General features: G+C 40.2%; 1 protein-coding gene across 2 annotated transcripts in view; it reads left to right on the forward strand.

Annotated features, from left to right (window-relative positions):
- map2k5 (mitogen-activated protein kinase kinase 5) overlaps positions 1 to 22,619 on the forward strand; it is a 290,898-nt gene that overhangs the window by 148,065 nt on the left and 120,214 nt on the right. For both annotated transcript variants that reach the window (XM_078241240.1, XM_078241241.1), the window contains 3 exons: positions 6,560 to 6,608; positions 9,896 to 9,969; positions 14,993 to 15,043. In XM_078241240.1, the coding sequence (XP_078097366.1) occupies positions 6,560 to 6,608; positions 9,896 to 9,969; positions 14,993 to 15,043 (174 nt within the window). The remainder of the gene's footprint in view (positions 1 to 6,559; positions 6,609 to 9,895; positions 9,970 to 14,992; positions 15,044 to 22,619) is intronic.

Below are 22,619 nucleotides of genomic sequence, written 5' to 3' on the forward strand. Positions count from 1 at the left end.
GAGATGTACGAGGCAGATTCTTTACACAGAGAGTGGTGGGTACCTGGAACTCGTTGCCGGGGGAGGTAGTGGAAGCGGATACGGTAGTGACTTTTAAGGGGCGTCTTGACAAGTACATGAATGAGATGGGAATAGAGGGATATGGTCCCCGGAAGGGAAGGGGGTTTTAGTTAAGTCGGGCAGCGTGGTCGGTGCAGGCTTGGAGGGCGGAAGGGCCTGTTCCTGTGCTGTAATTTTCTTTGTTCTTTGTTTTCTTTGTTCTTTATTCTCATCCTATTCACGTATTTGTCCAGACGCCCCTTAAAAGTCACTACCCTATCCGCTTCCACTATCTCCCTTGGCATCGAGTTCCAGGCACCCACCACCCTCTGTGCAAAAAATCTGCCTCATACGTCTCATTTAAACCTTGCCCCTCGCACCTTAAACCTGTACCCCCTAGTAATTGACTCTTCTACCCTGGGAAAAAGCTTCTGACTATCCACTCTGTTCATGCCTCTCATAATCTTGTAGACTTCTATCAGGTCACCCCTCAACCTCCGTCGTTCCAGTGAGAACAAATCAAGTTTCTCCCATCTCCTCATAGCTAATGCCCTCCATACCAGGCAACATCCTGGTAAATCTTTTCTGCACCCTCTCTCCAAAGCCTCCACATCCTTCTGTAGTGTGGCGACCAGAATTGAGTACTATATTCCAAGTGCGGCCTAACTAAGGTTCTATAAAGCTGCAACATGACTTGCCAATTTTTAAACTCAATACCCTGGCCGATGAAGGCAAGCATGCCGTATGCCAACTTGACTCCCTTCTCCACCTGCATTGCCACTTTCAGTGACCTGTGTACCTGTACACCCAGATCCCTTTGCCTATTACTACTCTTAAGGGTTCTGCCATTTACTGTATATTTCCTATTTGTATTAGACCTTCCAAAATGCATTACCTCACATTTTTCCGGATTAAACTAGCTGTGAGTTGTGCTATTGTGCAAATGCTATACTGTTTATGAGAAATTGAAAATCTTGTTTGCTTGCACTTTCTGCCAGAAATGTTACTCCTGGTGTCATATTTTGTCACACTTCTTTATTGACATTCACATTTATAATTGAAACTGCCATGCAGTTACATCCTCCTCCAGTGGTGGCACTGTAGCTCTTCAGTTTCACATCTTCCATTTTCTTAGCCCATGCTGCAGAATAACTCTTCTAATTACTAAATTGTGTAAATTTTGCTATTTAATTGTAATCTTGATTCCCTGCAAACAATGCCACCAGAGATTGTCCAGTAATCTTCCAAGAATATTGTATCTGGGGCAAGAGCTGAGCACGACCAGTGGGATAAATAGAGAAATGACAGAACAGTCCCAAGACCTTAAGCGAGAACTCAACAAGAGTGGTGAGAATAGACAGAGTGGTAGCAAAGAAGCCCAAGACCAGGAGTGAGAGCTAAGACCAACAGGGAAGAAAGAATGGGCCAGTGAGCAGACACACCAGGTTTGTGGAAAAGAGAATGAAAACCAAAGTTTGATGTCAATGGAAAATAGGCAAGTGAATTGGCTAGTGAATATTTCTATCTTTCTCTCTCTCTAAACACTGCTTTAAACAAGGAGTCGGGAAATTAAAAATTTTAATCGGGGCAAGTAAAACGGTGAGTGAATTAGGAATAAAAGTATTCATGCAAAGCACATCTAGAGAAGTTAAATAAAATTAATAGTTTAAACGAAGTACAAACTAAATTCTAAAGGAGGGAATAGATTTTTTAGATCACGGATAGCCAGCTTGCGACCTGTTGCTCGCAATTCCTGCACCATGTGGAAAATTCGGGATGCTTCATGTGACTTGGGGAACCAAGTGAAGGAAGTGTCTCCAGCGCTTGAGTTTCCGAGCTGGTCTTGAGTTTCCCCGTTGGTCTTAGCTCTCACTCCTGGTCTTGGGCTTCTTTGCTACCACTCTGTCTATTCTCACCACTCTTGTTGAGTTCTAGCTTAAGGTCTTGGGACTGCTCTGTCATTTCTCTATTTATCCCACTGGTCGTGCTCAGCTCTTGCCCCAGATACAATATTCTTGGAAGATTACTGCAGAGCATCAGGGAGGCTGAAGGTTTCCTGGATCATCTGTTCTAGGCGGTGTCTACCCCACAGGCAGAGATATTTCGGAATGGCAGATTAGTGGATATCCGGAAGAGACTGGAAGTACAGGAGTCTTCAGGGTGTGTGCCAATCTCAAACTGGTACTCAGCATTAGAGACTGCTGGGAGTGACAGACAACACATTGAAGGAATGCAGTCAAGACCATGTCATCAATGGGTGAGGAATCAGCCAAGTGTAGAAATGCAATTTTAAGAGGTTCTAGACCAGTCAGTTTAACATCATGGTAGGTAAAGTTTCAGAAACAATAATCAAGGAAAGAATTAACAGGTCCTTGGAGAGGTTTTAGTTAATTTAGGAGAGCTAGCGCAGATTTGTAAAGGGCAAATTGCGTTTTGACTAATTTGATTGAATCTTTTTGATTAAGTAATAGAGAAGTTTGATGAGTTTCATTTCCATACTCAGCAGAGTATCCAGGTCATTCTTTGTCAGGCCACTGGTCATCTCTTTTCCCAGCAAGGCGTTTAGTCCATCAGTCCAGATACAGTACTCATACTCACAATGAAGTTCAGGGCCTTATATTTGTTTGGGGCAATGAAGTTCAGGGCCTCATCAGGGTCTTTTACTTAATCAAAAAGACCCTGAAAACTCCTATACTTCCAGCCTCTTCCAGATGTCCACTAATCTGCCATTCTGAAATATCTCTGCCTGTGGGGTAGACACCGCCGAGAACAGATGATCTAGGAAAGCTTCAGCCTCCCTGATGCTCTGCAGTACCTCCAGCAGCTCCTTAAGCTCGGAAACTCAAGCGCTGGAGACACTTCCTTCACACTTCCTCCACTTGGTTCCCCGAGTCACATGAAGCATCCCGAATTTCCCACATGGTGCAGGAATTGTGAGCAACAGGTCGCAAGCTGGCCATCCGTGATCTAAAAAAAATCTATTCCCTCCTTTAGAATTTAGTTTGTACTTCGTTTAAACTATTAATTTTATTTAATTTCTCTAGATGTTAAATATAGATGTTTTCTATATAAGTTTTAAAAAACCATTTGACGAAAATACCTCATTAAAAATTGGTTAACAAAATTGAGGGTCATGGAATAGGAAAGTCAGTGTCAGCTTGAATAAAAAATTGGCTGAAAGATAGAAAATAGCAAATTGTGATAAATGATTTTGGAGAATGGTAGTGATATTCCCTTTGGCTGATAGTACAAGCGTCGAGGGGACATATTTAAGTTTTTGGCAAGAGATACATGGGAAATGTGAGGAAGAACTTTCTTACATGGTGCGTGATAACGACATGGAACTTGCTGCCTAAATGAATGGTGGAAACGGAATAATTTCAAATAGAAATTGGATGAGCACTAGAAGGGAAGAAACTTGTAGGACTACAAGGACAGAGCTGAGGAATGGACAGGCTGGATTGCTCTACAGAGAGTCAGCATGGACTCATTGGGCCGAATGACCACCTCCTGTGCCATTTTGACTATGGGCAGAATTTAATGCTCCCATGGTTCGACTTTGGGGCAGGAGGGTCCTGGGCCTCGCTAGGGTAGTCATCACACATTGAACCTGAGAAAACAAAGACTGCTAGGGTTGCTTGCGGATATCTGAGGCGGGGATGGAGGCAGGGTTCCCTCATTCATCAATCCCTGATTGAGGGATGCAGCATTGGGAAGATGGGGGCCCAAAGAGAGCCATCCCAACCCTTTCTTCTGAGCCCCCCACCCACCTCTCCTCCTACCCACCTCTCCTCCTACCCCTTCATTCCACCTTCCCGCCTGCCCCTCTACCTGAGCCAGCAAACCCCTCCCTGCGACTTCCATTCCACCCACCCTCACCTGTGGCCTGAGTTCCTCATTGATCCTCAGCCTCTGGTGCGTGCATTACCAGCAAAGATCCTGAGAGATGCCTGAACCTGGCCAGTTTGAATGGGCACTTAATGACAGTGGGCTTTCCCCACCAGAGGAAGTGGAGGGCTTTGACTGATTCTCCAGCTAATAGGCAAGAACTCTTTCACCAATATTAAGTTCCACTCTATGATTCTTAGGTGCACTTGCTGTTTTTCAGACCAATGGGTATTAATGGTATGGAATGTATGTAAACCCTAACTTAGAGTTCTCCCAACTCTGTAGAGCCACCGCCTCCAAGCTCTCCCTTCTAAATTAATTCCATTTGGTGATGCTGTAAGTAAATTTTATTTTTAACTTCTTTGAGTCTCTGATCCCTTCAGGTAAGGTGTTAATATACGGAACTTTTTTTTTGCTCCAAGTAAGTTTCATTTTGATTTAACATGAAATATACTCACTGGCTGCCCTTCCCAACTGCTTCCTTGCCTGTGCTTGTCCATCTTTCAAGACTCCCTCGTCTTCCATCCAATTAGAAAGAAAAATATTCAGGGACAAGTTTCTCTGAGCAGCAGCAATTAGGTTTTGATCATCCTTGGGGTGTGCCTATTAGTGGCACCTCCACACTGGTTTATTCAAGAAATAATCTTGATTGATACGAATTTAAAAAGGGCTATCAAGTTGTAAATTTTCTTCATTATATCACGTCGTGTGCAACATGAAGCTTGTATCTGTGATTATAAAAAGTATTGTGCAATTTAACTTGATTTGTCATTAATGAAAAATTGCAGAGTTTTGATACAAGAGTCAAGTTGGTTTAAGCTGACCACACAATCTTAGTCAGCTATTCCTGGAATGTTCCTTAAATGAAAAATGGATAAGAGATAATTGTTACCTTTTGTAATTTATATTTAACATTCAATCTAGGAGAAATTGCTGCTTCTAACCCAGAGGCTAGCTGTGTAAAACAAAAGCACAGTCTGCAAGCTTCAGCTCCACCTATAGCACAGAAGGTCAAGCAATGTTATGAACTACCTCACTAGATTCTGGTGCTAGGTCAAGCTTGTTTCAACCCACAGGAATTAAACTTTGGTTAACCCTTGTAAAATGTGTCAAATCATTTGCTGTGCTGGCTGTATACAGTTCCTATTTATTCGGTAGGGTCTGGATTAATCAAAATACAACCAGCCAAGAACATTCCAAAGAAGTCTCTTGAGTTTTGGCACAAAGACACAGGTTTGGTATAAAAGCGAAAGACTGCGGATGCTGGAATCTGAAACAAAATGAAGGGTCATCCAGACTCGAAAAGTTGGCTCTAATCTCTCTCCACCTGCTGAGATTTCCCAGCATTTTCTGTTTTTGTCCCACGTTTGGTATGTTTATCTTGAATGGCATTGCAGTGACAGTGCAATGGACTTCACCAATGGTGAGGGTATCTACCTTTCTGGAAACCCTTTATTCCAAACTAAAACAAATTATAACAGCCTTTTTGAAAATTATATTTAACAACGTTTGGAGAAAAATCAATAGTATTATCATATTAGTTTTATTTTGTCAGAACAGTCCCAACAGGAAAACAGATACTAGGTTATAGAGGTTACCCAGTTGTCGGCTACATGAATAAACTGTTGACAGATGAAGAGATGGTACATTATTTTCTAGTTGGAGGTACAAACTCGGAATTTATTTTTCAGCCTGGAGTATTAAAGGCTGAAAATGTTCATTTTTTTGCAGTGGTGGCCAGATAGGTTTTGTTGAGTTTTCTCATAATTTTCTCAGCTCTCTACTCTTGCTGATTTAGGGAAATAATTCATCAAGTTTGAACTTAGAATTCTGGATGACACTAGGAAATGTTTAACCTCAGGAATATCTTAGAACACATAAATTCTACATAAACAGGCTGTAATTGATCTACAGTTTGAGAAGAGTATTAGCTAATGATGATATTCACTCTCTATGGCTATTTGGGCTTTTCAGCCATTTATAGTTTCATCAGGTTCAGGTTGAGACTGTTGGGAGAATAGCTATAATTGTTTCTGAATGATGACCTGAAGGATATTCAGTGCCAGAAATGTTTTTGGAGATCATTGTTCCAATGCTGACATTTTATGGTACAAAATACTTTGTTATATCATTGTATTACTGAAACACTTCAATATTTCCTGCCAGTAATCCACAATTGTCGCTCATTAACATTCCAGATGTTTTGAAATTCATTCATGGGATATGGGCATCACTGGCAAGCAACAATAAAGAAATACTGACATCTTTCCCAGTCAGATAGTGTGTGACTTGCAGAGGAACTTGCTGTTGTTTACATGTGTCTGCTGTCCTTGTCCTTCCTGATGGTAAAGGACAAGGATTTGGGAGATGCTGACACAAAAGCCTTGAAAAGTTGCTGCAACGCATCTTGTGGATGGTACACTATACAGCCATAATGCTCTGTTGGTGGAGGGATTTGATGATGGGTGTTGTTAATGGGGATTTGATGATGGCTGTATCATTGAGTTTCATGGGGAAGTTGTTAGTCTTTCTTGTTGGAGATGGTTGTTGCTAGGCATTTGTATGGTATGAATGTAGGAGATTCTAAAGAATATTGGAATAACTGTAATGTGTTTCTCATTTAATCTTGCAGGTTGTGAAAGGCCTTACCTACCTGTGGAGCCTAAAGATTTTGCACCGAGGTGTGTAATACTCTTTGTTAAGCCTTTTTTTTTAGTTTGTTTTTTAAAAGTTTTTTTAAAATCTCAAATATTCAAGAAGGTTAAAATATTTCATTTGGTGAATGGACTAGTACAAAATTGAGGTTTTAACTCACCAGCGTGGCAAAAAAAAACTGGTGTCAGCAACATTAAAATAGAAGTGCACTTGGATATATTGTAGAGAACTATATACAAGTCATAGTACTTTTTGCCACAGTTGCTCAAGTTTGCATTCAGGAGTTTTCATAATGAAATTTAGTGACTGTGAGAGGTTAAGCTGTTTCTGTACAGATTACTTCTCTTCCCTCCAATCCTGTGTTCTCTTGATTCATTCACTTCAGCAAGTGAAGTGAAGGAGTGAAAATCCTCCTGTGGCTAATCCAAGTACTTTTATTTAAGTGTGAGTCTTGACAATGAATGCCAACTGGATATCTAACAATGGAGGTGTCATAGACAACCTTGATCCTGTCATTACCTGGCACATATCCAGTAGAGTGTAGCAACCAGGAATATGTACCTGCCCAAATCCTTTCCTGTTGCCCAGAGAAACGTGGTGACTTGTTGTGACTCTACCCCTGCTCTGGCTGAGATCAATTAAGTGCAGACTTTATTTCAAACCACCATTTCATAGTTGAAGCCTATTAATTGGAACACTTTGGTGGAAATGAACTTACCTCATTTATCAGATCATCTCCATTAATCCAACCCCATCAGTATTGATCGATCTCTCCATGTTAGCCACATCTCCATCAACTGGCGCCAGCTATATTTACAAGCACTGAAAACCACAGTGGTGTCATCTTTGGGTGATTAATTAGTAAAAGTTTGTGCATTAGATTCTCTCTTTATTCAGAGTTTAAATGCATACTTGTTGATATTTGTGTTGCATTACATTGTGCTTATTTCATTTCCACCCCTTTAATTAAACGCTGGACACTGGAAGCATCAGATTGAATTCCTATTGAAATGAAGTTATACAACCATAGAAATAGTTTAGTCAAGCATTATTACGCATGGCATCTCAGCAGGGGCAGTGAGTACTGTCGTTATTTCTTGAGTTTCAGAGGCAAACATTTACATCAGTGAAAGAAAGCATAGAACTGTTGGCAGGGTGAAATTTTATCTTCTGGCCCTACTTCCCTTTCCACCCTGTAGGTAATGTCCGAAACTACTCTCGCATCCACAGTGCCAGCACCTTTCTAATACTTGCCCAAGGAGAAGACACCATCAACTTTTGGTTTCAGAAGCTTGCTTGTAATCCTTCAGTTCTAATTGAAATTTCCTTGTTCTTTAGTTTCACGAGAAAATATAAATGATGTGTGTTTCAGAGCTTGTTGACAAAATCACAAATTTTCCTGAGTAAACCTTAGTTTTCATATCATGTAATCCAGTGAAGGAATAGTTCAAATATCAAAACAATCATCAAAATAGTTGGCAACATCTAGGTTACTACTATTCAATGAAATCACCTTGATAGGATCACTTCAAAAGGCAGAGATGAACAAAATGATAATAACAATTGATTGTTTTGTTCCTTGTAACATGGACGCTGATGTTGGCACTTGTTTCTAAAATACCTCGTTAAATTAGGTGGCACATGGCGCACCACAGAGTTTACTGAAGCAGTGAAAGATGCAGGTTTAATCTCCATGTTAGGGCTTCCATTTCAGCTGCTTTATTTCAGAGTAATGTGGAGAAGTACTGAGCAAAAACCAGACTTTTCCAGCAACAAAGGAGGAGAGAGAATTGGATGAAAATTGATCCCTTGGATGCAGAGGCCTAGGAAAATCAACCAATGCCCCCACAGGGGGAGTCGTATCTTTAATTTTTACCACCTAAAGAAAGAAAAATGATATAAGTTTTATTTTGTAGGGTGAATCCACTTTTTAAAAAATGCATGGTTTTTTTCAAAATATTTCTTAAATCACTGTGCCATCATGATGGTAGTCGCAAAGAAACTGGCTGCAGCACCATGGCAAGAAGCAAAACAATTGAAGAATAAAACCAAGCCTGCATATCACTGAGAGTGCATCACACAATTTCAAAATTCTTAGGACTGCTGTAGGAGGTTATGAAATGATCAGAATTCCACCAATCTCCTAAGTTGTGTTGAAGTTTAGCTGCATACTCCCATTCCTATTTTATTCTTTATTCCGTTACTCCCAAACAACAGATACAAGGTACATGCAGACACAATGTAAGATGCAGTTGCACTTTGGGAACACTCTATGCTGCATTGCCTGGAACAATTTACTTACTGTGATGTTGAGGGGAAAAAACTGGTAATTTAAAATTAATTCTTGGTAAGCCACTGGGTAGTAAAACTGACCTTGTTTGCATTTTATTATAATCAGAAACAATGCTAAAGAATGGTTTTCCCCTCAACAATATCCTTTAGAAAAAGAATCCGTTACAAAGAGTTACCATTAACTTGAACATCCTTTTGTTTGTTTCTGTTGTCGGGTATTTTTGTTGGAATGCTGAGTGATGGTTACATCATCAGGGGAATTGGCTTAAAGAAGTCCCTCAGCCCCACCATGTGAAAGAGATAAATTAACATGCACAGTTGAAATTGAAGCACCCGGGGTTAATGACTGTGTCTCTGCTGATGTCAGTTGCCTCATACGGTTGAGCTCTGTAACTGTCTTCGAGCCTGTCCCTGATGTCAATACTGGCAGTATTGTTCCAACAGCAGCTTCAAAGCAATCAACAGAAAAAATAAAAGCTATGTTTAAAGTTGTTTATTTATAAAGCTGATTTTTGTTTAAAGGGTCAATGGTTACACTTGCTTATTGAGCTCTGTTTAAAGTTCTTAACTCAGAATTGACAGCTCCCTCCTGTGTTAAACAGTAGCTGTGCTGATGCCTTGCAGGAGAGGTATGTTGCCAAAACAGAGGTAAGAGCCTCCACAGAGCTTGTGAGATTTCATTAATAAATTGTGCTTCTTTGTAAATGGCACAGGACAGATCCATCTTGGTTTATCAACTATCTTGTGATACTGATCAATTTTTAAAAATTTTATACAAGAAAATTGAGTGGTTGTGTTGTAATGAGAATACTTGCTATTTGAAAACCTTTTCTCATACATGTTATTCAGGAGCATTATAAATGTGTGCAGCAGGTGCAAAGCTTGTCGTTCTAATCTATATAGCCTTTGTGTTGCTTTCATCCTCTGCATTACTGAGTCATAGCTGTAATTACAGAATCATTAAATTCTGAGGTGCTTTTAAAAGGGATTGTTTCTATCTCCTATTTTTGTCCCTTTGCAGATGTCAAACCCTCTAATATGCTGGTGAACACACGAGGACAGGTCAAGCTGTGCGATTTTGGAGTGAGCACCCAGGTATGCTCATGGGGACATCTTTATTCAAATCACCTGGCCACAAGTCAAAGGGATCCACAACAGAGGCCCCCTGTTGAGGGAGAGACTTATTCACATTTAATCTCTGAGTGACTTTCCTTCATCAGAGTATGATTGTTCATTGTTTAATGACAGAAAAATTGCTGATATTGTAATTACTATTTAAAAATAGAACAGTTCATTGATATGCGTATTTGATATGAAATGTTTGGCCAGACAATAGGGAGGGCAGAGCACATGCCGTGCCTGGGGAACTGTGGAGGCCTGCAATAAAAATTAATGTGGAGATCAACAATAGTGGCGGGCATTTACAAGGCGATGCACAAAATTTAATTAATTTCCATTTTTGGCCCTTGAGACACTTGTGGTGGTGACCTGTGAGCTTTGCTTTGGTGTTGATTTGAATTGCAGTCGCCCTTTTTTCTCAGTCAAAGATTTTGAAGAAATAGAAGGTCAGTGGTATATTAAAAGTTGTCAAAGTCTATTCTCCCCAGTGCATTTTATGTTCTCCATTTTGTCAATGTGTAAGCAGACAGCTCATGTCAGGATAGTGTGCTGGTCTCCTGTGACAGAAAATTTTGTTCAGACTGTTAGATGTTCAGAAAACTGACTTTGTTATAAGCAATTGCAGCTTTTATAATGGAGTGATATAAGTTTATTTTTGTAGCCATACTAAATTGAAGGTCAAGGAAATGTACCTCATAATTAAATTCTACTATTGTTTTAAAAATTTAGAAAAATATACATCTTAAATTCTTGTACCTGAAGTATTGAAAGAGTGCTATTTTTCTGACAGGATATAAAGTCTAACTTGTTAGCATATTTCCACTGAACTGTATACAAGTTCATGTACATAGTTTGACTCTTGTCAAAGGCTACTGGTCAAATGGAAACCATCAGCATGTTGAGGTATTTGACCAGTAGCCTTTGACTCTTGTCAAAGTCTATTGGCCAAATACCTCAACATGCTGATGGTAGCCAAACCTATATGTAATTTAACTGCATAGCTGTTGATAACTCATTTAAAAAGATCATATCATAAAAGAATGGAGGTATTAATACAACTGGTCCCCGGGCAAGTTTCCCCAATTTCTTATGATTCCGGACGAGATACCCCAAAATTGTTATGCTCTGGATGAGGAGGGATGAACTGGCTCCCCTTCTTTATTCAACCCCCTTGGTTGGTCACAGCAAGATTAATTTAAAAAGATCCCTTCCCTTGGGGAAAACTTTTCCCAATCCAAATGTATTTATGTTTTAAAATGAGTCAGTTTAACCGGGGTTTCTTGAGTTAAAGAAAAAGTACTTTTATTGGTTAATAAAATGTGAGAAGAAAATAATAAAAAGCAACATATGCACAGATTTAAAATGAGATACAAGTGCAAAAATAAATGTTTAAAGACATACAAATCAATGTTTGGCTTGTCTTTGAGAAGTAGATGGTGAAAAGTTGCAGCAATTAAATTGGTAACTTCAGCATTTGATCAGTTTGGAGATTCTTGGTTCTGGAAGTTAACTGAAAGGATTTGGGCTCCTTTCTTTTTGGCTGTGACTTTGCTGGAAGCAAGTCAAGTCAGCAATCAGAAAGCGAGACTTTATTTGCCAGCATAGGAGTACCAAGTCAAAATTCTTCAGCTGTGATCGTCACAGCTACACAGTAGAACGAATACACCAGACTAGCCCACAAAGACCGGTTGGTTTTTAACCCATCTTCTCCTTGAAGGAGAAAACCATAAAAATGTCTGGGATCTAATTCACAGGAAATAGTTCCTGCTGAAATGCTAATCAGCTTCCATTATCTCCACAGGAGATTATAGTTCAGTTTGCATTGCATTTCATCCATTGAAATGCCTCTCTGCAAAATTCTGTTGTCTCTCAGAACCGAGTATAATTCACATAGGAATTCCGGCAAGTGGTTATTTTGCAGTCTCAGCCAGTTTTTGCTCCTATGCCCTTACCTTTAAAAAATTTCTTAATTAAAAGTTCAAAATGTCCATACGTAATTCAGGGCTATGATCCATTGTCACGACACTATATATATCAGGAAAGATGGACAGGCTGATTCTCTTAGAGTCATAGAGGTTTACAGCATAGAAACAGGCCCTTCGGCCCAACTTGTCCATGCCGCCCTTTTTAAAAAAAAAACCCTCTAAGCTAATCCCAATTGCCCACATTTGGCCCATATCCCTCTATACCCATCGTACCCATGTAACTATCTAAATGCTTTTTAAAAGCATTTCTCTTGAAAAAGGAAAGCTGAAGGGTGACTTCATAGAGATCTTTAAATTATGAAAGGTTTGATAGAGTGGATGCAGAGAGAATGTTTACTCTTGTAGGGAATAGCATAGAGGCCACCAATGTAAGATGGTCACCAAGAAATCCAATAAGAAATTCAGAAGAAACTTCTTTATGCAAACAGTGCTGAGAATATGGAACTTGCTATCACAGGGAGTAGTCAAATTGAAGTAGTATTGATGCATTTAAGGGGAAACTAGGGAAGCATATGAGAAAAAGAGAGAGGAATTGAAGGTTACAATGGTAGATTCAGATGCAAAAAGAAAGAAAGAGGCACCAGTGGATCATAAATGCCAACGTGGACTGGGTCGGCCAAATGGCCTGTTTCTGCCTCTTATCCAATGTAATCCTGTTTAACCATAATTTCCACTTGTTGACTATTATCTGATTGATTAGGTCTTGATGTTGAAGATGTATGTAGAGGAATTGTGTTAATAGTTCCCCATTAGCTGCAATAAAAGCAAAATACCACAAATGCTGAAAATACTCAGCAGGTGGAGAGAGAAATAGAGTTAACATTTTGGGTTGAATATGATTTTTTGGATTCAACTCAATTTTAATCCAGTGGCTACAATATTTATTTAATGAAGAGACTCAACTGAAAGTCAGAAATATGTTGCTATGTTGAATTTTACTCACTGGCTCAGTTTTAGTGGAGTTACTTTTAGAAGTGTTTTTATTGTGTTCTGGCTTCTTGTTGACTGAGTGCAGAAATGCTATTTCAAAGAGAAAATATGCAGGATGCCATATTTTTAAATTAGTCTCAGGAAAGATGATAAGACTACCATAAAATCCATATATAAAACATAGTGTTCGTCATGTGAATAAAGGGGAAAAAAAGAACCTGAATTTTTGAAACTTGTTGGGAACAGCAATATGAACTAGGCATGTAATACAGACATTAATACATAAGTATCTGCAGTTGCAACCTTTGCAGGGGAAGATTTGTAAAAACAAACATCTTAAGATGATGGTTCTAAAAAGGATATGTCTATTGCAGCCTGAGCGGCACAGTGGTTAGCATTGTTGCCTCACCGCGCCAGGGACCCCGGTTCAGTTCCCGGCTTGGGCCACTGTCTGTGTGGTGTTTGCACATTCTCCCCATGTCTGCGTGGGTTTCCTCTGGGTGCTCCGGTTTCCCCTCTCAGTCCGAAAGACAGCTGGTTAGGTGCATTGGTCATGCTAAATTCTCCCTCAGTGTACCCGAACAGGTGCCGGAATGTGGCGACTAGGGGATTTTCACAGTAACTTAATTGCATTGTTAATGTAAGCCTTCTTTTGACACTGATGAGTAAACTTTAAAACTTAAAAAATTTTGAATATCAGATCATAGGATTAATGACCATTCAATCGTCTAGGTTAAAATTTCTGACTCCAGTAAGTTTGTACCAGTTTCCTTTTCTAATTTTCTAAGCAAGGCTAAGTACCTTGATTGTACTGGGTAGTTCATCTTGGACAAGGGTGGCAAGGGTCACAAAATGGTCTGTGGCAAAAGTCATGATGTGGAGATGCCGGCGTTGGACTGGCGTAAACACAGTAAGAGTTTTAACAACACCAGTTAAAACCAACAGGTTTATTTGGTAGCAAATGCCAAAGGCTCCAAAAATGCCAAGGCTCCGAAAGCTAATGGCATATGCTACCAAATAAACCTGTTGGACTTTAACCTGGTGTTGTTAAAACTCTTACTGTGGCAAAAGGTCAGAGAGGGCAAACACCTTTGGATTGAGTACATCTTTTGCAGACTAAAACCATCCTCTTTATCTCTGCATCCTTGTCCCCAATTCCATCCATCTGTTCTGCTGATTGTTACATGAAGCAAGCATTGTACAATCTTGTTTTGTTCAACACTAATGCATTCCAAATTTTATTTCTTTTTCTTTTGCTTTCTGTCCCTTTATTCTGTCTTTCTTAATCCAATCTGTCTTTCTCTCTTTCAGTATCTGTTTTGACTCTAATTCATCAATTTTAATGCACTCTTCTCCACTGTCATTATTCAATTTCTTTCTCAATCCTTAAATTTCAACAGTTCAAGAAGTAAATGGTTGGTCCCATCGTTTACTAAGGTCCCAGATGCTCCATTGTGCTCACTGTCCCGCTTATGAACTTGCACTTGCAGAAACTGCAAGGCAAAGGGTTTACAAGCAGAGGGTGAAAGAAAATGTCTCAAGGACCATGCACAGTGATTCACTCCAACAACATTTGAACCACTGAAGTTGTAATAAATTCCTTGGTATTACCTCGTCTAACTCCACTTCTGCAACATCCTCCAATTTTATGTTCTCGTGCCTGTTATGTCTTCCAACTTTCTACACTTGTCCCACTCTCTGCAGCGTCGCATATCTTCCATCCCTCTTTTGCTCTATCTGCTGTCTTCATCTCTGGAGCTTTCAATCTAAAAGTGCCTCTCTCTGTTTTAAAACCTACCTCTCTGATTCCTTAGTTATATCCTACAACTCCTCAATGACAGAACAGCGTCAATTTCTTCTCTACGAAGTATCCTGGGACATTTACTAAAAGCAAATTGTTGTCTACACACTAAACTGTACCACCCTTCATATTAAAGAAGATAAAACACCAATATTCATTTGTCAAAGAAATATAAAATTTAATGACAGTATCATTACTGTTTTAGATATAAGTACATGAAGATGCAGATACTCAAGTTTTATTCATAATTTTTACCTAAATCACAACTCCATTTCTTTTGTAGCTGGTGAATTCAATCGCCAAAACGTATGTGGGAACAAATGCATACATGGCGGTGAGTAAATGTTCAACTAATGTCACAAGTATTGGTGAATAGTGCCTTTCTCAATTTTGCCAAAACATAAATTGGATAATATCATATTTCCTGAGGCAATCACAAAATACATTGTTGCAATTTATTCTTCTAACTCTGCATACCGCTTTTAACAAGCAAAATATAATCGCCATATTTATGTACTGGATGGAGAGAAATGTGTATCCGTCAAGATTTTGAGAATCAGGATTTCTTTTAGTTGGAGCCCACTGTGTTTCTTCCACCTGCATTACCATTGGATTGGGACAGTGAAGATGAAGCAGTTGTCAATGGAATTTATATTTAGTTGTAAATTTGTCGATTTCACATGCACTTCTTGACATTTAAACTTTGACAACCAGTGATTTAAGAAAGGAATGATGTGGAGATGCTGGCGTTGGACTGTGGTAGGCACAGTAAGAAGTCTCACAACACCAAGTTAAAGTCCAACAGGTTTATTTGGTAGCCCAAGCTTTCGGAGCGCTGCTCCTTCATCAGGTGACTAATTCACCTGATGACGGAACAGTGCTCCGAAAACTCGTGTTACCAAACAAACCTGTTGGACTTTAACCTGGTGTTGTGAGACTTCTTACTTAAGAAAGGAATGAAACAGTAAACAATAAAGATGTGTGGGTTAGATGCATTGGCCATGCTAAATTGCCCCTTAATGTTTCGGGATGCGTGGATTAGCGGGGTGAATATGTGGGGTTACGAGGATAGGGCCTGGGTGGGATTGTTGTCAGTGCAGACTTGATGGGCCGAATGGCCTCCTTCTGCACTGTAGGGATTCTATGATTCTATGAAATAAATTGGAATTAATTTGCAAGGAATTATACATCTTTAGCTACTCTCCTTGCTTAGCTCTATCAGATGTACGTTCTGTCCCACCCTACAGAATGAGCACCCAAATGTTGCATCCTCTATTATCCATATGTATGACATTGTATGGCAGCTGCCATCTCCATTTGGACATGCACTTTATTCCCATGTAATACCATAGGTCACTGTCACCGGATTTTTTTTTTCGTTGTACTAATTATCTTATTAAAAGTTGTGCATAGGGTTTACATTTTTTTATTCATAAACCCTAATGCCTGCTATCAAAATGTTTGGATGTTCTTTTCTATCAACATTTACCAGTACAAGTTACTATGTCAACACTTCCAATTTAACTTTCTTTGATCAAATGTCACGATGTAGTTGCAGGCTTCGGCCTCAAAATGGCCCTGTGGGTCAAATTCCTGATGCCTCTTTCACAACTTTACTGCCATCTTGTATGTTTAAAAAATATCATTCATCAACTGATTGGACAAAGCCAAAGACACTTTGCTAAAATACAGTACATATGTCCTGATTTTCCCTCTTTTTTGGTATGATAAACCTCAAAATCAATGTGCTCAAATTGATTCTTATTTGTCAAAAGTATGAAAGCAACTGCATAAATTTAGATGGAAAATAAGATACCAATTTTGCATTTATAAGACTGCAGAACAGTTTTAAAAAAAGAGAGACACACTTTTAACAATCAAATTAACAAAGCATAACATTAGTAAACAGCAAGTAAAATTGCAGTCATCAACGCACCCCTCCCTAATGAGCTCAATGCATTCTATGCCTGTTTTGAGCAAGAGGTCAGCGAGAGCACGCCCTCCCCCCTCCCCGAAGCCTCAGATGAACCTGTATCTGAGGTCACCATTGCAGATGTCAGAGTAGCCTTCTCGAAGGTCAACCCACGGAAAGCAACTGGCCCCTATGGGTTCATGATGTGGAGATGCCAGCATTGGACTGGGATACATTGTCTGTACCTTTAAGACTTGATTACCTGTAAAGACTCACATTCCAACCATTATTTTGTAAACTGAGTTTGTGTCTTTATATGCCCTGTTTGTGAACTGAAATCCCACTCACCTGATGAAGGAGCAGTGCTTCGAAAGCCAGTGGCTTTTGCTACCAAATAAACCTGTTGGACTTTACCCTGGTGTTGTGAGACTTCTCCCTATGGGGTACTCAGAGGAGCATTCCGATCCTGCGTGGACCAGCTGGCGAGGGTATTCACAGACATTTTCAACCTCTCTTTACAACAATCTGAGGTCTCTATCTGCCATCATCCTGGTGCCAAAGAAAAGCCAAGCAGTGTGCCTTAATGACGAGCGTCCAGTGACTCTGACATCCATCATTATGAAGTGCTTCAAAAGGTTAGTCATGACACACATCAATTCCAGCCTCCCGGACTGCCTGGATCCACTACAGTTTGCCGCAACAGGTTCACAGCAGACGCCATCTCCCTGGCCCTGCACTCAACTCTGGAACATCTATGTCAGACTCCTATTTATTGACTACAGCTCAGCCTTCAACACCATTTTGCCTATGAAACTCGTCTCCAAACTCCATTGCCCGGGGCTCGGCTCCTCCCTCTCTGACTGGATCCTGAACTTCTTAACCCAGAGACCCCAATCAGTAAGTACAGGCAACAACAACACCTCCATGATCATCCTCAACACTGGTGCCCCACAAGTTTGTGTCCTCAGCCCCTTGGTATACTCCTTATACACCTATGACTGTGTGGCTAAATTCCCCTCCAACTCGATTTTCAAGTTTGCTTATGACACCACCATAGTGGGTTGGATCTCAAACAATGACGAGATGGAGTACAGGAAAGAGATAGAGAATCTGGTGAACTGATGCGATGACAATAATCTTTCCCTCAATGCCAACAAAACAAAGGAGGTAGTCATCGACTTCAGGAAGCATAGTGGAGAACATGCCCCTGTCTACATCAATGGGGACGAAGTAGAAATAGTCGAGAGCTTCAAGTTTTTAGGTGTTCAGATCACTAACAACCTGTCCTGGTCCCCTCTTTGCTGACACTATAGTTAAGAAAGCCCACCAGTGCCTCTATTTCCTCAGAAGACTATGAAATTTGGCATGTCCGCTATGGCTCTCATTAACGTTTACAGATGCACCATAGAAAGCATTCTTTCTAGTTGTATCACAGCTTGGTATGGCTCCTGCTCTGCCCAAGACCGCAAGAAACTACAAAGGGTCGTGAACAAAGCCCAGTCCATCACTCAAACCAGCCTCCCACCCATTGACACTGTCTATACTTCCCGCTGCCTCGGAAAAGCAGCCAGCATAATTAAGGACCCCACGCACCCCGGGCATTCTCTCTTTCACCTTCTTCCGTCGGGAAAAAGTTACAAAAATCTCAGGAACTGACTCAAGAACAGCTTCTTCCCTGCTGCCATCAGACTTTTGAATGGACCTACCTTGCATTAAGTTGATCTTTCTCTACACCCTAGCTATGACTGTAACACTACATTCTGCACTCTCTCCTTTGCTCCTTTATGAACGGTGTGCTTTGTCTCTATAGCGCGCAAGAAACAACACTTTTCCCTGTATACTAAAACATGTGACAGTAATAAATCAAATCAAATTGGCAACCCATTTTACTCTAACATTTAAAAATGTGTTTCCACTCCTTCATAATTCTAATTATCTACTTTTTAGTTTCATCTCTTTTGTAGAATTCTGCATCCAAAATACAGTGTGCTGATCGAAGTGCACGACTGCAGTCTGACTGCTCAGAGGAGTATCAGAAGGACATGATTTAACTGTTGAATTTATAAAAATCTCCAGCTCTCCCCATGGCTCAATGGATTTGTCCAGTCACTAGCTCAACCATAATTACAGGAGGGTCCCAGTTCCAGATTTGATTTCTTTCAGCAGGGGAGGTGAAGGGTGCAACCATTGACTCGTATGTACAGAGAGGAATATCAGTTATAATTCCCACTCCTGATCACTATCCAATGACCTCTGCATGTGAAGATTAGATTGAAACTTAATATCTCTTTTGTATGTGACAATGATAACGGTAAACTATCCCTTCCCATCTTTCTCAACTGGTTAGCAGCCTTTGACAAGCTGACCATATCATCCCCCTTAATATGACTTTCCATTGTCGTCCAGCTGGGTGGGACCACACTTACCTGTTTCTATTTTTATCTATCTAATTGAGAATCGAGCCAGAGAATCACCTGCATCATCTTTGCTTCCCATTCCTACATTGTTACCTCTCGTATTCTCTAAGGATGTATATCCCTGACCAACTCCTGTATCTAATTTACGTGCTGTCTTTCAGTGTCATCATCCAAAGATACAATGTTAGTTTCCATACATGAATCCTCCACATTCTCTAAATGATCAGACTGCTTGTCCAACATCAAGTACTGGATGGGCAACAGTTTCCTCCAAGTAAATATTGGAAAGACAAACCTGCTACTGGCTCCATCCCTTTTGAGACTGAACCAGACAGTTTGCAACCTGGATCATATTTGAGCCACAGTTTGTAACCTGGGTCATATTTGAGCCAGAGAGCAGAAAGAAACTTCTAACTATGTGTACCCGCCGTCATTAAAGTTGCCTATTTCCACCTATATAGGATAAAGGCAAAATACTGTTGATGCTGGAATCAGAAACAAAAGCAGAAAATGCTGGAAAATCTCAGCAGGTTTGACAGCATCTGTGGAGAGAAAATAGATCCAACGTTTCGAGTCAGGATGACCTTTCGTCAACAAAGGGTCATCCTGACTGGAAACGTTGGCTCTATTCTCTCCACAGATGCTGTCAGACCTGCTGAGATTTTCCACAATCCAAAATTGTGTGGGTTAGGTGAATTGGCCATGCTAAATTGACCCTAGTGTCAGGGGATTAGCAGGGTAAATATGTGGGGTTACGGGAATAGGGTCTGGGTGGGATTGTGGTCAGTGCAGTCTTGATGGGCTGAATGGCCTCCTGCGCTGTAGGGATTCTATGATTTTCTGTTCCACCTATATAAGGTTGCCCAACTGCACTTCTGCTTCAGCTCATCAGCTGACGAGTTCTCACCTAACCTTTGTTACCTCTAGACGAGACTGTTCCAGTGCATTCCTGCTGACAACTACATTCTACCACCTGTAAACTTAAGGTCATCCAAAACTCTACTGCTTGTGTCCTTACTCACACCAAGCCCTGTTCACTGATCACCCCTGTGCTCATTAACCTATGATGGTTCCTGGTTAAACACTGCCTTGATTTTAAAATTCTCATTCTTGATTTCAAATCCTTTATTGCCTTGCCTCTTCCTGTTTCTATAATATCTGCCTGCCCCACAACTCTCCAAGATGTCTCTGCTGCTCTACTACTGGCCCCTTGATCATCTCCAATTTTAATTGCTTCACCATCGGCGGATGCACTTTTAGCTGCCTAAGCTCTAAAATTCCCTTCCGAAACACTTTCTACCTCTCGTGTTTTCTTTACAACACTCCTTAAGCCCATTTCCCTGACCAAGCTTTTGCTTATCTGCCCTAATATCTCCTTTGTGCCTCTGTATCAAATTTTGCTTTATAATGGTGCTGTGTAGCAACTTGGGACATTTTATTACATTAAAGGCACCACATAAATACAAATTGTTGTTGCCCTGCTCTATGGTTAATTAGCTGTGTGTGCAGATGTAAATTATGACTATTTTGCTAGGTTCCTTAAGAGTGACCAGTGCCCATGGAACTAGACCTCAGCATTGAGTCAGTGCCTTCAGGAGAAAATTGGCAAGAAAAGGCAAATTTTCTCTCTTCCTTGAGAAGAAACAAAATGGGTCTGGGGCATTCATTTAACACAATCTGTCAAAGATCTGGTGGGCAAGGAAAACTCTCAGTCTTGAGAGCCTTGGACACAAAGCTGTATCCTACCACTGCATTGAGAATCATGTGAGTGCACTGCATTTATCGGTTAACTGGCCCCAAATCTATACTTAATTGTTAGATGATGCTAAATCTTTCAGGATGTTAAATTAAACTTAAGGCCTAAGTATTAAACATTAAAAATGTATTTATTAAGTGTGATATTTTCAATTACTGTCCATTTGTGCAAGTAATAAGAATATTGCCTTTCTAACAATCTAATCTTAATGTGGTTTATTGAATGAAAAAGACCTGAAAAAAGCACAGCTGGACAAATCAGTAAAGCTGACTTCAAACACATAAGTCCCTTTTTATATGATGGGCTTTTGTAGCATTGTCTAATTGGATGGAATTTTTTGTTACTTTGAGTGAAGAGTAGCTCATGAAAATCCAGCTTAAACACATCCTTGGCCATTAATCGAATTGCTGTGGATTTCTTTGAGTACTTTTCCAAATAGTGTTGCATCAAGCAAATCTGACTGATGCTTTTATTATAATACCATTTTTAATAACCTTGAAATTACACAGAAAATGTTTACTCTACTTTGAGATGCTACATCTGTATAAAGGGATATGTTACTCACCTTGAAGACTGATCATGTTATTTTGGTTAAATTCAGGTTACAAAGTCTGGAAATGGATACATGTCAAGCATAAATACTGCAGCATTGTGAATGTCTTTTCTCCTAAAGTCTTAACTGGTATACAATTACTTTAAGTGTAAACTAGAACTGTAGTTAGTTTGAACAGATATTCTTGAAGGTGTGTACTAAAATGCTTTGGATTGGATATGAATTATGTACTTGAGATTTCCCACATGCCAAATTCCTGGTCTCAGCTGTGCTTCTGATGAGAGACTCCAAATGGAGATAAGTGCTGGAATTTTACTGCCTCGCCCGCCCAAGGCCCGTAAGATCCCACCACAGGACAACAGAGAATGCCATTCAGCAAACCTCACCCGTCCCAATTCTGGGGTGGGCGGGTGAGGCGGTAAAATTCCGGCCAAGGTGTTTCCCACAACACAGTGAGGAAACCTTCATTGATTGTCCAGGCTGGGTTAGGATAACTCTTGGGGCAGTTCAGGAGGGAGTTGATGAAAGGCCTGTAAGTGGATTATGTGCTCACATAATTAGAGAATTGTCTAGATCAAGAACCATAATCATTGATGTTGATTTTTAATAAATAAGTGGCATTGGTGTGAACCGGAGTTCACACAAAGGATAGGGTGAAAACAATGAGGTAGTTCTAGCCAATCTGTGAGCCTGGATTTTAAAAGTAGTAGTTTTTTAATTTTCAAGATGTGGATGTTGGTGGAAACTTCAGCTCTTACAGCCTTTTCCCATGTTGCCCTGAGCAGATGGTGATAGGCCAATTTTATCTGCTGCAGTCTGTGTCTGTAGTAGTTTGATGTAATTCAGCAGCTTTTAATTTTTAAAAATTTGTTCATTTTTGGAATGATGGGCAGCGCTGGCAAGGCCAGCATTTATTTCCCATCCCTAATTCTCCTTGAGGAGGTGGCAAGTCCCCATTCTGAACTGTTGCAATCCGTGGAAAAGGTATGCCCACAATGGTGTTAGGTAAGGAAATTCCAGAATTTTGACTAAACGACAGTGAAGAATCAGCTATATATTTCTGCGTTCAGGTGGTGTGTAACTTGGTGATGGTGGTCTCCCCATGTGCCTGCTGCCCTTTTTCTTCCAGGTTGTTGTTGGGGACCAGATCAGCAACTCCAAGGTAAATTGTGATGTTAACCTAGACTCCAACTATTTTTGATTTTGGCATTAACGTGAGCATAAGTTGTTTCGGTCCAGGTGTGATTCTATTGACCCACTAGAAAGCTTTTA

Source organism: Mustelus asterias, chromosome 24 (genome assembly GCF_964213995.1).
Source record: "Mustelus asterias chromosome 24, sMusAst1.hap1.1, whole genome shotgun sequence".
NCBI classification, from domain to species: Eukaryota; Metazoa; Chordata; class Chondrichthyes; order Carcharhiniformes; family Triakidae; genus Mustelus; species Mustelus asterias.